General features: G+C 41.6%; 1 protein-coding gene across 1 annotated transcript in view; it reads right to left on the reverse strand.

The window, feature by feature from the left end:
• The window catches only part of KCNT2 (potassium sodium-activated channel subfamily T member 2), a 222,524-nt gene that overhangs the window by 61,956 nt on the left and 147,286 nt on the right, over positions 1-13,282 (reverse strand). The window contains 1 exon segment of the mRNA XM_033151401.1: positions 12,454-12,562. Within this exon segment, the coding sequence (XP_033007292.1) occupies positions 12,454-12,562 (109 nt within the window).

Below are 13,282 nucleotides of genomic sequence, written 5' to 3' on the forward strand. Positions count from 1 at the left end.
AATTGTTTTTAAAGAGAGAGAGAGAGAGATGCTGTTTAAAAATGTGCATTTAAAAAGTAACATTTAGCCTAAGTTACTTCTACACTTGTTTTATGTATGTATATATCCATGTACTCAAGTTCATGGTTATGATATTACATTTCAAAGCTATAAAAATGTGGACGCACAGCCGTGAAAAAGAAATTGAAATGCAGCTCCTTGATTCATTTCTATAATTAAAAACAAAACGAGGCAAAACGTAAGATTAGCCTCGTCCGCATACCGTATGTCTCCCCTACACAAAAACGTTTTGAAATGCTAATAGGAAGAAATTAATTTCTAGTTAGAAAAATATATTATGAACATGGTGCTCTCATATTGCATGATCACAGCCCACACAGATGCTCACAGGACACAACAGCAGGAGCAGACTTTGGTAATACTTGATAGGACGGAGCCCTGAGCGGAGCCAAACTTTGGTGCCCCCAAATGAATACTCTCAATGATGGATCTTCCCAATTTTGTGCTCCTGCTAGGCTCAATGTTCTGTGTGGGGTAACTGCCAACATTGCCCTAAATCTGATGCTGACAACTGAGCAGATGTGGGGGAACTTTGGTCCTCCAGATGTTGCTGAACTACAACTCCCAACACCCTTGGCTATGCTTGTTGGGGAGTTGTAGTGCAGCAGCACCTTCCCCACACCTGCAATAGAGCAGGTAAAGGTAAAAGGCAAAGGACCCCTGGATGGTTAAGTCCAGTCAAAGGCGACTATGGGGTTGCGGCGCTCATCTCGCTTTCAGGCCGAGGGAGCCGGCGTTTATCCACAGACAGCTTTCCGGTTCATGTGGCCAGCAGGACTAAACCGCTTCTGGTGCAACAGGACACCGTGGTGTAAACCAGAGCGCACGGAAACGCCGTCTACCTTCCCACCGCAGTGGTACCTATTTATCTACTTGCACTGGTATGCTTTTGAACTGCTCGGTTGGCAGAAGCTGGGACAGAGCAACGGGAGCTCACCCCGTCACAGGGATTCGAACCGCTGACTTTCTGATCGGCAAGCCCAAGAGGCTCAGTGGTTCAGACCACAGCGCCACCTGCGGCCCATATCTGCAATTGAGCATTTGGTCACGAGACGTTCATTGCTCTTGCAATTCCCTTCTCTGTTACTCCTGTTTCGTACTCCCCCCCCCCGACTTCCCCACTGTTTAAATTTAGATTTGGGTCAAGCCCCTTTTCTTTTTTTGCTTACATTGTTCTAGAAATTGAATGCACATTTTTGGAGTTAGATAAGTACCGGCACCTTTAAAATTATATTTATGTTAAAAGTGTGGCACCTACTGTAACAACTTCACGGAGAGCAATGGCGCCTTTTTTCTATATAAAAGAAGCACTGCTAAGATGGCAATGGTGGCAGTGAATAATTTGCAGATATGCCATTCATACTGGCAGCCACTGCTATCTAGAAAAAGAGGTGCCAGAACTCACCACGAACGCCTCCCGTGTTCTCTTATAATGGCAATGGTGTCCACCTGAGTTCTGGCCGGGGGGGGGGGCAGGACTTGCAAGCAGCCATGGTTTGTAACCAGCTCTCCAAAGTCTCCGAATCCAGCAAAATTCAATTCTCTCTTATTTATGACCAGAGAAGTTAAATAACCTTGAAAATGTATACTGTACATGTTAAGTGGTCTTTACTCCCACTGAAGAAATGAGACTATTCCTGATTTCAGTGATCTCAGGTTTCACAAATGATTCCCTGCCTCATGCAGGGTCGATTGAGTAAATTCAAATGCTTAATTGGTTTGCAGACTGTTTGAGGGTATAGTGACTTTTTTTTTGCCTCAGAAATACAGCCATCACTTCTCTCTGAAATTAATGCATTCTACAAGCAGCACAGTACCTTGGGTCTAATCTTTTCTCTGTATAACACAATAAAAAGTACTTTAAAAAGTTGTTGGCATAACCAGTAATAGCCTTGATTTTCCACCCCCAGCTCCCCATTTATTTATTTTTTACTTTCAGAACGATCTTCCATTTTTTATCCCTAAATTGCTTTTTAGAAGTATGACTTTTCTCCGTAGGGTTATCTCATTTTCACGTTCCCAGAAATATTGATTTCCACTAACTTAATCCACATCTCAATTTGAGAGGAAAACCTAATCTAGTCACTGTTGGGCTCCTGAGTTAGATTTCTTTTTCTCATTCGCGGACTGCAAAGTACTTTATCTCCAAACTTGTGCATAGGCAGTGTAAGATACAGACCTGTCTATAGTACATGCATTATTCTGTTATTGCCAGATAACTCTAGAGTTTTATTCAGATTCTACTGAAAAGAGCAGGAAATAATCTTGAAGCTCAAATACCCAAGGGACATTTATCAGCCGTAACCTGTCCTGTTTTAATATGATTGTTGTTGAGCTAGTTCACATTTAACACTAAGCCAAACTATGGCTTAGTATCAGTTACAAGTAGGTAGCCGTGTTGGTCTGCCATAGTCAAAACAAAATAAAAAATAAAAAAAATCCTTCCAGTCGCACCTTAGAGACCAACTATGTTTGTTCTTGGTATGAGCTTTCGTGTGCATGCACACTTCTTCAGATACTTCAGATACTATGGCTTAGTATGAGTGTGCAAGCTTGAGGGATCCCAGAGACAAGACTGTGGGAGCTGCATTCCACCTCCAGTCTTCCTCCTGCTGCATGGATGTACGCCAAGTGATGGCTTGACTTAGCATGCCATTGAAACCCAGGCTCATGCTTTGTCACTCTCCAAACAAACCACAAGTTGTAATTCCTAGAACAAACCTTGGTTACAGCTTCAAGGATTCGGGTGCCACTTTGGTTTAAACCACTGAGCCTCTTGGGCTTGCTGATCAGAAGGTTGGCGGTTCGAATCCGTGTAACGGGGTGAGCTCCTGTTGCTCTTCCCCAGCTTCTGCCAACCTAGCAGTTCAAAAGCATGCCAGTGCAAGTAGATAAATAGGTACTGCTGCGGCGGGGAGGTAAACGGTGTTTCCGTGCGCTCTGGCTTCCATCACTGTGTCCTTTTTTAATTTATTAAGTTTATTTTGCAAATTACAAAAAGAAACAATAACAAACACAATTACACAGAAAAAACCACTCCCCCACACACACCCCACCACCCTGCGATGACTTCCAGCCTTTTCTATATTGCGCTTTATAATTCTTGGTTGTTATGTATACAGTGGTGCCTCGCTAGACGAAAGTAATTCGTTCTGCGAGTGTCTTCGTATAGCGAATTTTTCGTCTAGCGAAGCACCAAGGCTGAATAGCAGTTTTCGGGACGAATTTTTTTTTTTCCGTCTTGCGAGGCAGCCCCATTGACTTTTTCATCTTGCGGGGCAGCCTTCCGCTAGCGAATGCCTTTCGTCTAGCGAGTTTTTCGTCTAGCCAGGCATTCGTCTAGCGGGGCACCACTGTACCTGTATCTCTGTTTCTTTCCTTTCCATTATTTATTTGTTTGATCCCTTCACATGTCTGCTAAGAGATCAGCTTTCTCTACAAAAACTGTCAGGTAATCCTTAAACATTTTCCAATCTTTTATCTATTTTATGATCACATACTCCTTTGATTTCCCCTAGTTTTTTCCGCCAAATTTTGATATGTTATTTTAATTTGCCAGTCTTCTTTACTAGGTACTCTATCACTTTTCCAGTTTTTCGCTACAAGGAGTCTAGCGGCTGCTGTCACATACATTAATATGCACCTATCTTTTTCTTTGATCTCATCATCTAACATTCCTAATAAAAATAATTTTGGATTTTTCCTGAATGAGTATTTGAGTATCTTTTTCAAATCCCTGTAGATTATTTCCCAAAATTTCTTGATTTCTTTACAATGCCACCAGATGTGTATGAATGTACTGGTTTCCCTATGACACCTCCAACATACATTACTATTACCTTTGTACATTTTTGCCAATTTTTCCGGGGTTAGATACCACCTATATTGCATTTCGAATACATTTTCCTTTAGATCATAATTTGGTGTAAATCTTTTTTCCATATTTTCCCCATCTTTCTAACATGACTGTTTTCCCCAATCTTGCGCCCATCTGATCATAACTTCTTTTATCTGTTCATCTTTTGTTTCCCATTCCAATAATAATTCATATTTTTTAAATATATTTATCTTTTCCTTCTAATAATATTTTATCTAATTTGGAAATTTCTTTTTCAAAACCTATTTTTTATCCTTTTGAAATCTTTGATTGATTTGAAAATAGTGTAACCAAATGTTCATATATGATTTAATTTCCTTGTATTCTCTTAATTTTAATTTTCCATTCACCTCCTCCAATAATAATTTATACGATGGCAAATTTGCTTCCATATCCCTCCTCCTTACTGCAACAATCTCCGTAGGTGATACCCACCATGGTGCCCTTGGTTCCAATATGTCATGGTATTTTTTCCATATCTTATATAATGATTTCCTTATGATATTATTCATAAAGCTGCTGTGGGTTTTAAAATTTTCCTCCATTAAATACCAATGCCAACCAAATCCTAGGCCCACTCCCTCTAAGTCTAGCACATCTATATTTTTCAATTCAAACCATTCCTTCATCCATGTTAGACCAGCCACATCGTGATATAGTTCTAAATCCTACAAGCTGAGCCCTCCTCTTCCTTTTTGGTCAATTAATAATTTATATTTAATTCTTGGCTTTTTGCCATTCCAGATAAATTTTGATATATCCTTTTTTTCATTCTTTGAAGCATTTTGCCCCTCCCAATATCTGTAAATTTTGAAAAAGATAAATCATTTTTGGGAGAACGCTAATTTTGATGACTGATATTCTTCCTAATAGTGAAATTTTTAATTTAGACCAATTGTCCCATTTCTTTTTGATTTCTCTCCATACTTTCTCATATTTTCCCTGAAATAAATCAATACTTTTTGTTGTCATTTGTATTCCCAAATATTTCATTTTCTTCTTAATTTCAATGCCTGTTAATTCCTGCAATTTATTCTTTTCATTGGTTTCCATATTATACTTGTTTTTTTATAATTGATTTTGAGACCGACCAATTTCCCATATTCATTTATTCTTTTAAGTGCATTTGGTATACTGTTTAGTGGATCTTCCGTAGTAATGATTACATCATCAGCAAATGCTTTTATTTTATATCTCTTTTCTCCTATCACTATTCCTCTGATACCTTCATCTTCTCTAATATTTTTCAATAAAATTTCCAATACGATTATAAATAACAATGGTGACAAGGGACACCCCTGTCTCGTGCCCCTTGATATATTTATATTCTCCATGATTTTGTCATTTATTATTAATCTTGCTCTCTGGTTTTCATGACCCCAATTGCCGTTTCAAATTTTCCGCCAATGCTTAAATCTTTTAAAACTTTTGCCATAAATGCCCACGATACATTATCAAATGGCTTCTTTCATGGTGTCCCGTTGTGCCAGAAGCAGTTTAGTTCTGCTGGCCACATGACCCAGAAAGCTGTCTTTGGACAAACGCCCGCTCCCTAGGCCTGAAAGCGAGATGAGCACCACAACCCCATAGTCGCCTTTGACTGGACTTAACCATCCAGGGGTCCTTTCCCTTTTACCTTTTTTACTGCTCCTGGTTTGAATGGAGCAAGACAAGGCATGAACAGACCCTCCACATGTGCCTATTTTCCAGGGACAGTCCTGAATTTACAGCAACCATCCCGGTTTCTCAGTTGATCATGGAATGTCCCTAAGGAAACCATTTATGGAGGTGAGAAACCCTGTCCCCCAATCCAAGGAGATATGTGACTATACAACCTTTAGAAGGCAGCCCTGTATAGGGAAGTTTTTAAACGTTTAATGTTTTACTGTATTTTTATAGATGTTGGAAGCTGCCCAGAGTGGCTGGGGCAACCTAATCAGATGAGCAGGGTATAAATAAAATTATTATTATTATTATTATTATTATTATTATTATTATTATTATTATTATTATTGAATAGGGCATCCCTATTTTCATCAGAGAAATGTTGGAGGGTATGCATGAGCCTCAGCTTGGATTGCATGATAAGCCAAAGCATGGTTTAGCTCACAGCAGTGCAGGAGGAAGAACGAAGGAGGAGCAAAGTGACTGTGATCTGGCTTGTTTCTACTAAACCATAGCTTGGCTTAGCAATACGTATTAACCAGTTCATTGTTGCAGCACGTATCACAATCCTGTTGTATTTTTGCTTAATTAAGTTGGCATTGATTTGCAGGCATAACAACACGTAAGCGGTACTAAACACAGTTTTTACGATCTGTCTCATGGGGCTTTTTCAGATCAGGAAGTGTGGGCAATGGGGGAGACTGCAGAGATGTTTACAGAAAAGAAAAGTTCATCCACCATCCTCGGCCACCTTGCAACAAACAGTAAGGTCAGGTCAAAATCCTTCTGCCACAGACAATCTAAAGAAATTCTCAAGCAACTTCTTTTGCCAAAGAAGAAAATCATCTGTAAAAAGGGGTGATGTTATAGGATTGGGGGCCCTATCATCATCATCATCATCATCATCATCACCATTATTATTATTATTATTATTATTATTATTATTATTATTATTTTAGCAATCTGAAGGGACAAGAAATGAATCAATTTGTACCATCAGGAACAGAATGCAATTGCAGCCCTTGATGTGCAATACGTCCAACTAAGGCCTGAATATCCTCTCTCTCCCTCTCTCTCTCTCCCCCTCTCTCTCTATATATATCACACAATTCAATTTCAGGGAATCTAAAGTCCTTTATTCTCAGTGAGGGAGTACCTATGCATTACAAAACAACAATAACAACCTATAATGCGGTCTGGCATTGCTACTCCCTCTTCTTCCGCATCATTCAAGGCACCTTACCATTGCCCTGAGCATTTTCATTTTCATATTCATTTATTCAGCTCCATCACTCAGTGATGTCAGATCAACAAATGAATTGAATTAGGCATCATAGAGAAGATGGAACCCAATATCTGACTGCCCCGTTTGTGTATTTACGTGCAGTTTTGGCCACACTTGCTTCATTGCACCATTTGACCAAGCTATGACAATCCAACGTGTTATTTTACCCAAATTGTCAGAGATAGAGCTGCTCACTGAAGGCGACGTCCAGTTACTCTTGACTGGTAATTGCATGAGATTTCTGAACAAAGGGAACATTGGGAAAATGTAACGAGGAGAATAATATGAGCCAAAAAAAACCCCAAAAAGAACCTCCTACTGCAATTTAGTGCATTTAATGAGCCACAAAGAGGGATGCAATTCTGTAATGGAAATTTTTTAGCTCTTTTCACTTCTGTACTTAACTGCTGGGCCAGTTCAGCAAATTAAGTGTTTAGACACCCAGGTAGGAGATGCAGATGGGAGGAAGTATGCTAGTTTTGCTAGTATGGAAGAAAGATAGAAAGGATTGTCTCATTGTAAAACACTGCTGGGCATAGCACAGAAAAATGGGTATACTGTAAATCAGACATAGGCAAACTCGGCCCTCCAGATGTTTTGGGACTACAACTCCCATCATCCCTAGCTAACAGGGCCAGTGGTCAGGGATGATGGGAGTTGTAGTCCCAAAACATCTGGAGGGCCGAGTTTGCCTATGCCTGCTGTAAATGCATAGAAGTTTTCTAGCGCATTTGAGTGCCGTGTGGATCCTTCTGTATGGCAGAGGAAAGGGCTGAACAGAATGAACTTTTAGTAACTACTGTTTGTTTGGTATTCTACATTTTTCCCAACCGGGCTGGTACATGATGATAGCACATGTGATTACACATCACTTAGGCAAAGCACTGTGTAAATATGATAATCACTGCCACCTGGTTTTCTTGCTTTGTAAGTGCCCAATTACAGGATTAGGGTTGCTTACATGGAGGGGAAGCCAACTAAGTGATATTTTGGAACAGAAAGTAACCTGAAGCTAAACGAACAAAATCCCAGGAGGTGTTTATGCCTTCACAGATATATTCATCAAGCAGATATGGATATGTTAAACTACTGCCCAAATCACAGTATAAGAAGAGTTGATTTACTTATTAGTGCAGGTAGATGATTTTAGACTCATTTGATGATACTCCAGAGGTGGCCACTTGAAATGAAATTTATTGTTACAAAGTTATGCAATGATTAAAAATTGTTACTATTTCGATTAGCATAGAATTTTTGGTTCTGAAAATCATCATAAACCGCATCTTTGCTGCAATGCAGTTAAATCAAGCTGAGACGTTTCCACTGCAGAAACAGGGACAGATCCTGCAGAGGGATTTTCAGGAGACATGCCAAAAGAAGAATACAATAAAGGGGGGGGGAGGGAAACTTTTTGGAAAATTCCTTTGTTGTTTTCAGTACTTTGTGCACAACAAAGTACTTGCAAACCTCAGAATGTGAACTGGTTTCATTGAAATGCATGATGTTCTGTTTGTCCTGATGCTTGTGAGTTTTAGTTGTGCTGTTTGTTTATTAGCATTTATAAACTGCTTAATATTTATAAACTGCTTAATACGCGGGTGGTGCTGTGGGTTAAACCACAGAGCCTAGGGCTTGCTGATCAGAAGGTCGGCGGTTTGAATCCCCGTGACGGGGTGAGCTCCTGTTGCTCAGTCCCAGCTCCTGCCCACCTAGCAGTTCGAAAGAACGTCAAAGTGCAAGTAGATAAATAGGTATCGCTCCGGCGGGAAGGTAAACGGCATTTTTGTGTGCTGCTCTGGTTCGCCAGAACCAGCTTTGTAATGCTGGCCACATGACCCAAAAGCTGTACGCTGGCTCCCTCGGCCAGTAAAGCGAGATGAGCGCCACAACCCCAGAGTCGGACACAACTGGACCTAATGTTCAGGGGTCCCTTTACCTTTTAATATTTCAAAAATCTCTGAACAAAACAAAACGTAAACCCTCAGCAATATAAAACACATGAAAACACATGGAAGTGAATAAAACAGAAAACCAGAGGATTCAAATATTTCAAACAGGGTATGCCCATCAATGAGGCAAGATGAAGCTATTTGCCTTGGATGGCAGATCCAACCACTGCCCCTGCCTTGCCCTCACTGCTGCATCCACATTGCTGCTGTTACATTGTGATGGCACAGATGAGGATGGTGTTGCAGTGGCAGGGCTGGCAGAAGCATATGCGCAATGGTGGGAGGAGGGATGGGACAGGAAGGAACCATAGATCTGCAGTGGGGGCATCATGGAAGTGGAGTCAGTGGCGTTTTGCCCACAGTGGCAGAATGTCTTTGTCTGGCCCTGGGTTCAATCTTCTGAACCAAATAATTCAGTCAGTGTCCTTCAATAAGACCCTCTTCTGGTCTGCTTGTAGATTATTGCCTTCAAGTCATGCCACAATTACCGGTATGCATCAAGATGTTCAGTTGTAGCTCCATATCTCCCGTGGATTTTACTGTTTGGTGGCAGGGGACTTGCAAGCACGTGCAACTCTGATACAATTTATGTGCTGCCTCCTAGAAGTTGTTTTAATGTTGTAAAGGTAAGGTAAAGGACCCTTGGACAGTTAAGTTCAGTCAAAAGTGGCTATGGGGTGCGGCACCCATCTTGCTTTCAGGCGAGGGAGCGGGCATTTGTCCACAGACAGCTTTCTGGGTCATGTGGCAGCATGACTATACCGCTTCTGGCACAACGCAACACCGTGACAGAAGTCAGAGTGCATGGAAACACCATTTACCTTCCCACCGCAGCAGTACCTATTTATCTACTCGCAGTTGCATGCTTCCGAACTGCTAGGTTGGCAGGAGCTGGGACAGAGCAACGGGAGCTCACCCCGTCATGGGGATTCAAAACGCAAACCTTCTCATCAGCAAGCTCAAGAAGCTCTGTGGTTTAGGCTGGGACCTTAGGCTGAAAGGTACGTAAGCAAATAAATTACTACTAGTAGTAGTAATACAGTGCCCATCATCCATGACCATTGGCCATGCTGGGTGGGTCTTATGGGAGCTGTAGTCCAAAACATCTGGAGGGAACCACATTTTCTCTCCCTGCCTTGGATTAATAAAGTGCTTTCTGTGGGTTCTGTCCCGAAAATGTCAAGCTACACTGATAGGAGTCGGGTTTGCAAGGGGGGTGGATCTTTAGGGCCACTATTTTAGGAAACGCCAACAATTACTGCATATATTGAGTGCAATGTGTAGACCAGAGACATGGAACCTGAGGCAGTCTAGATGTTGTCAGATCACAATCTCCATCAGCCCTTACCACAGCCTGTGTTGGTTGGGGCTGATAGTCCAACAACATTCCCAGAGCCACAGGTTTCCCATCCCTGGTATAGACCAGCATTATTGGAAGAGGTAGGTCTTCTGGGAACTTCTGTATTCTGTACAAAAGCTACCATTCAGCGGATGCTTAATTTTTTAAAACAGTACTAGCTGCAAAGAGTGAAGAATCAAATAATATGTACACAAACATCTTTTTTAAAAAAATTACGCTTCCCACCAAAACTCAGCATAGCGTTTTTGAAGCTTTGAGGTAGTTGAGAGACAGCATGTGTACAAAAGATCCTAAGTATCAGTTACCTAAATTTTGTGCATTCTTTCATCTTAATTCCAATGTGAAAGTCTCTTCATTAATCTCAGCGGGTGCTTGTCGGGCTCTGAGTACACAGCAGGGACCACATGTTCCTGGAAAAAAGCCAGCCTTCCCCATTTCCTTTGCTTGACAAAGTGCCTTGTAAGAATATAGTGTCTCAGCTTAACAAAATATTTCCCTTAGACACATATATTTCTGAGAGATGCTGAGTGTTCCAGACACCAGAGGCACAAAAGTCACAAGCTCTTTATGACAATGCTATTTCACTTTTTTCTCATCTTGAATAAATAACAGTGTGCGGGCATTTATGCTGCAGCATAGAAGGATACCATAGCCCACTTTAAAATATTTGAAATATTAAGTGGTATATTGTTTTAAATAAACTACTAAATAGACCTGGATAAAGTGCAGGAAAGTGTTAAGTCGTGGGTGGACACAGCAGACGACACAGTGATTTCCAAACAGCTCTTGTTTATTCTCAGGCTGGAACAGATCTGAGCTGAAGGCCTCAGCAGCCTGCTTATATAGAACTCAGCTACAAAGCAACAGTAACAACTTTCCGCAGTTAACCAATCCCTGAACGTCCTTTACAATCCTTCTTTTGCATATGCGGACCTGAGTGAAAACTGCAGCAGAATGAACTATATACACACACCCCTAGTGGCCTAGGGTGAGAACTTCAATACATAACAGAAAGGACAGCCAACATTATTCTGGGGCTGGCACAACTTCCCTGCAAGAAATATCCAAAGAATTCTTAGTTTGAAAAGAGAGGGTTATTGGGAATAATAACAGAACGGTGGCTTTCAAAATTTATTTGGGTAACACTGAGATGCTTGAAACCTGATCTTTGGAAGCTTTATCAGTAGTTCCCCAGTGAGAATATACGTTACTTATTTGTAAACTACCCTGGCAATATTTAAGGATAGTAAATAAATCCATTCCATAAGAAGTAATCAATAAAACTTCCCTGAAAGATGTACACGAGGTGGTAAATCCATGTCTGGGCTATTCTACTGCAGACAACAAGTAGGGGATAATACACAAAATAATTCCCCACACACCAGGGGAAAGAGTTCTGGACTGGCCTACCTGATGTTTTAGTTCTCTCTGTGCAGAGATTTATCTGCTTACTTTTGTATATAAGAACACTCAGCCATGTAAGCACCCACCTGTAGCCTGACATGGTTTCATCCAGACACAGGCTTACCACATACCCTCCAAGTGCCCCAATTTTTCAGGGACAGTCCTGGAATGACAAAAGCCATCCCGGCTTCTGATTGGATCTCAGAATGTTCCTGTTTCCCCTGCTAGTGCTGCTGTGCCGAGCTGACAGCAGTGGCAAGAGGGCATCCCGCTGCCTCTCCAACAGAGGCACAGCTAGCTGCTCCAGCACCTGGAGCGGTGCACATGCTGTGCACCTGGGGGCGGTGGGGCTACCTGCCCACAGGGGTGGGGCGAGTGGCAAGCGTCCCAGGGGCACAGGGCAGCAATGTCAACCCCCCCCCCCAGGGATGACACCTGGGGCGGCCCGCACCCACCACACACCCCTTCCTCCGCCAGTGCTCTGCACGGTGACAGCACCTGCCAGTCTCCTCCCTTGGGCAGCTTGTGGTGGCTGCTAGAGAGTGGGAGAGGAGGAGGAGAGGCTGCCACTGCCAAGGCCCAGCCCCACATGATGTGCCGACTTTGAGGGGCAGGCAGAGGGCAGGGCCGTCCTGGGCATGAATACACAGAGAGCAGACTGGAAAGAAAAATGGTTAAAAGCCCAAATTAGGAGAGCAAACCTTGTTGAAATGAACTGAAACGCCAATACATACCAATGCATAAACAGGACAAAATGGAATTATGGATGACCACATGTCAAAATGATGTGGGCAGACTTGAAATGTCCATCTCTACTTACTAAAGTGTATTATCACCAGAATCCCAGACATACCTGCAAATTTGATGTGGAACTTGTTTTCAGGCTTCAGTATCTGAACATACAGAGGACAGTTTGGTGCAAAATCTTTGACAGCCCAAGCTCTTAAAATAGTCTGATGATCCTAGGATGAAACAGAAGATGCCATGTAAGACAAACGGGTTTTCTAAAGCTCAAAATGGGAAATAATAATAATAATAATGGGATTTATCACGTTGGTTGAACTAACGGGTCATTTTTTAAAAAAAGAGAATCTTCTTGTTGGATCATATATGTTGGGAATTATCACTCCAGATTTCATACTTTTATTTATTTCGTGTAACGAAAAAGGAATTCCCATGGCTGTCACACCAACAACTAATTATAATAAAAATCAGAGGTAGATGCTATTGTCAAGAATAACACAAAGTGAGTGAGACTCGCAGGCTTCTCTCTCGGATAATTTTAATATAAATCAGTTGACCAAATAAAGATTTAGGAATATTTTCTGGCTCACTCGGGGTTCCAAAGCAACAGGTCAAGGTATCCTGGGCTTGCAACTTCCCTCAGCTACTAATGTTTAGCATTGACATATGGTAAGAATGAGGAATTTGTGACCCTCCAGATGTTGTTGGACTACAACTTCCATCAGTCTTGGCCAGTATAGTCAATGGTATGGGATTATGGGAGTTGTAGTCTGGCAACATCAAGAGAGCCGCAGGTAATGTAACAATTACTGTTACATGAACCCATTAAAGTAATAAACAGGATTACTATCCCCTCACTGCAATGGAAGGGCGAGACTGAGATTGAGTCAATACAGATTCACGTAAGGGCACCTAGAAATGTTTGGATGATGCAAATA

Source organism: Lacerta agilis, chromosome 6 (genome assembly GCF_009819535.1).
Source record: "Lacerta agilis isolate rLacAgi1 chromosome 6, rLacAgi1.pri, whole genome shotgun sequence".
NCBI lineage: Eukaryota > Metazoa > Chordata > Lepidosauria > Squamata > Lacertidae > Lacerta > Lacerta agilis.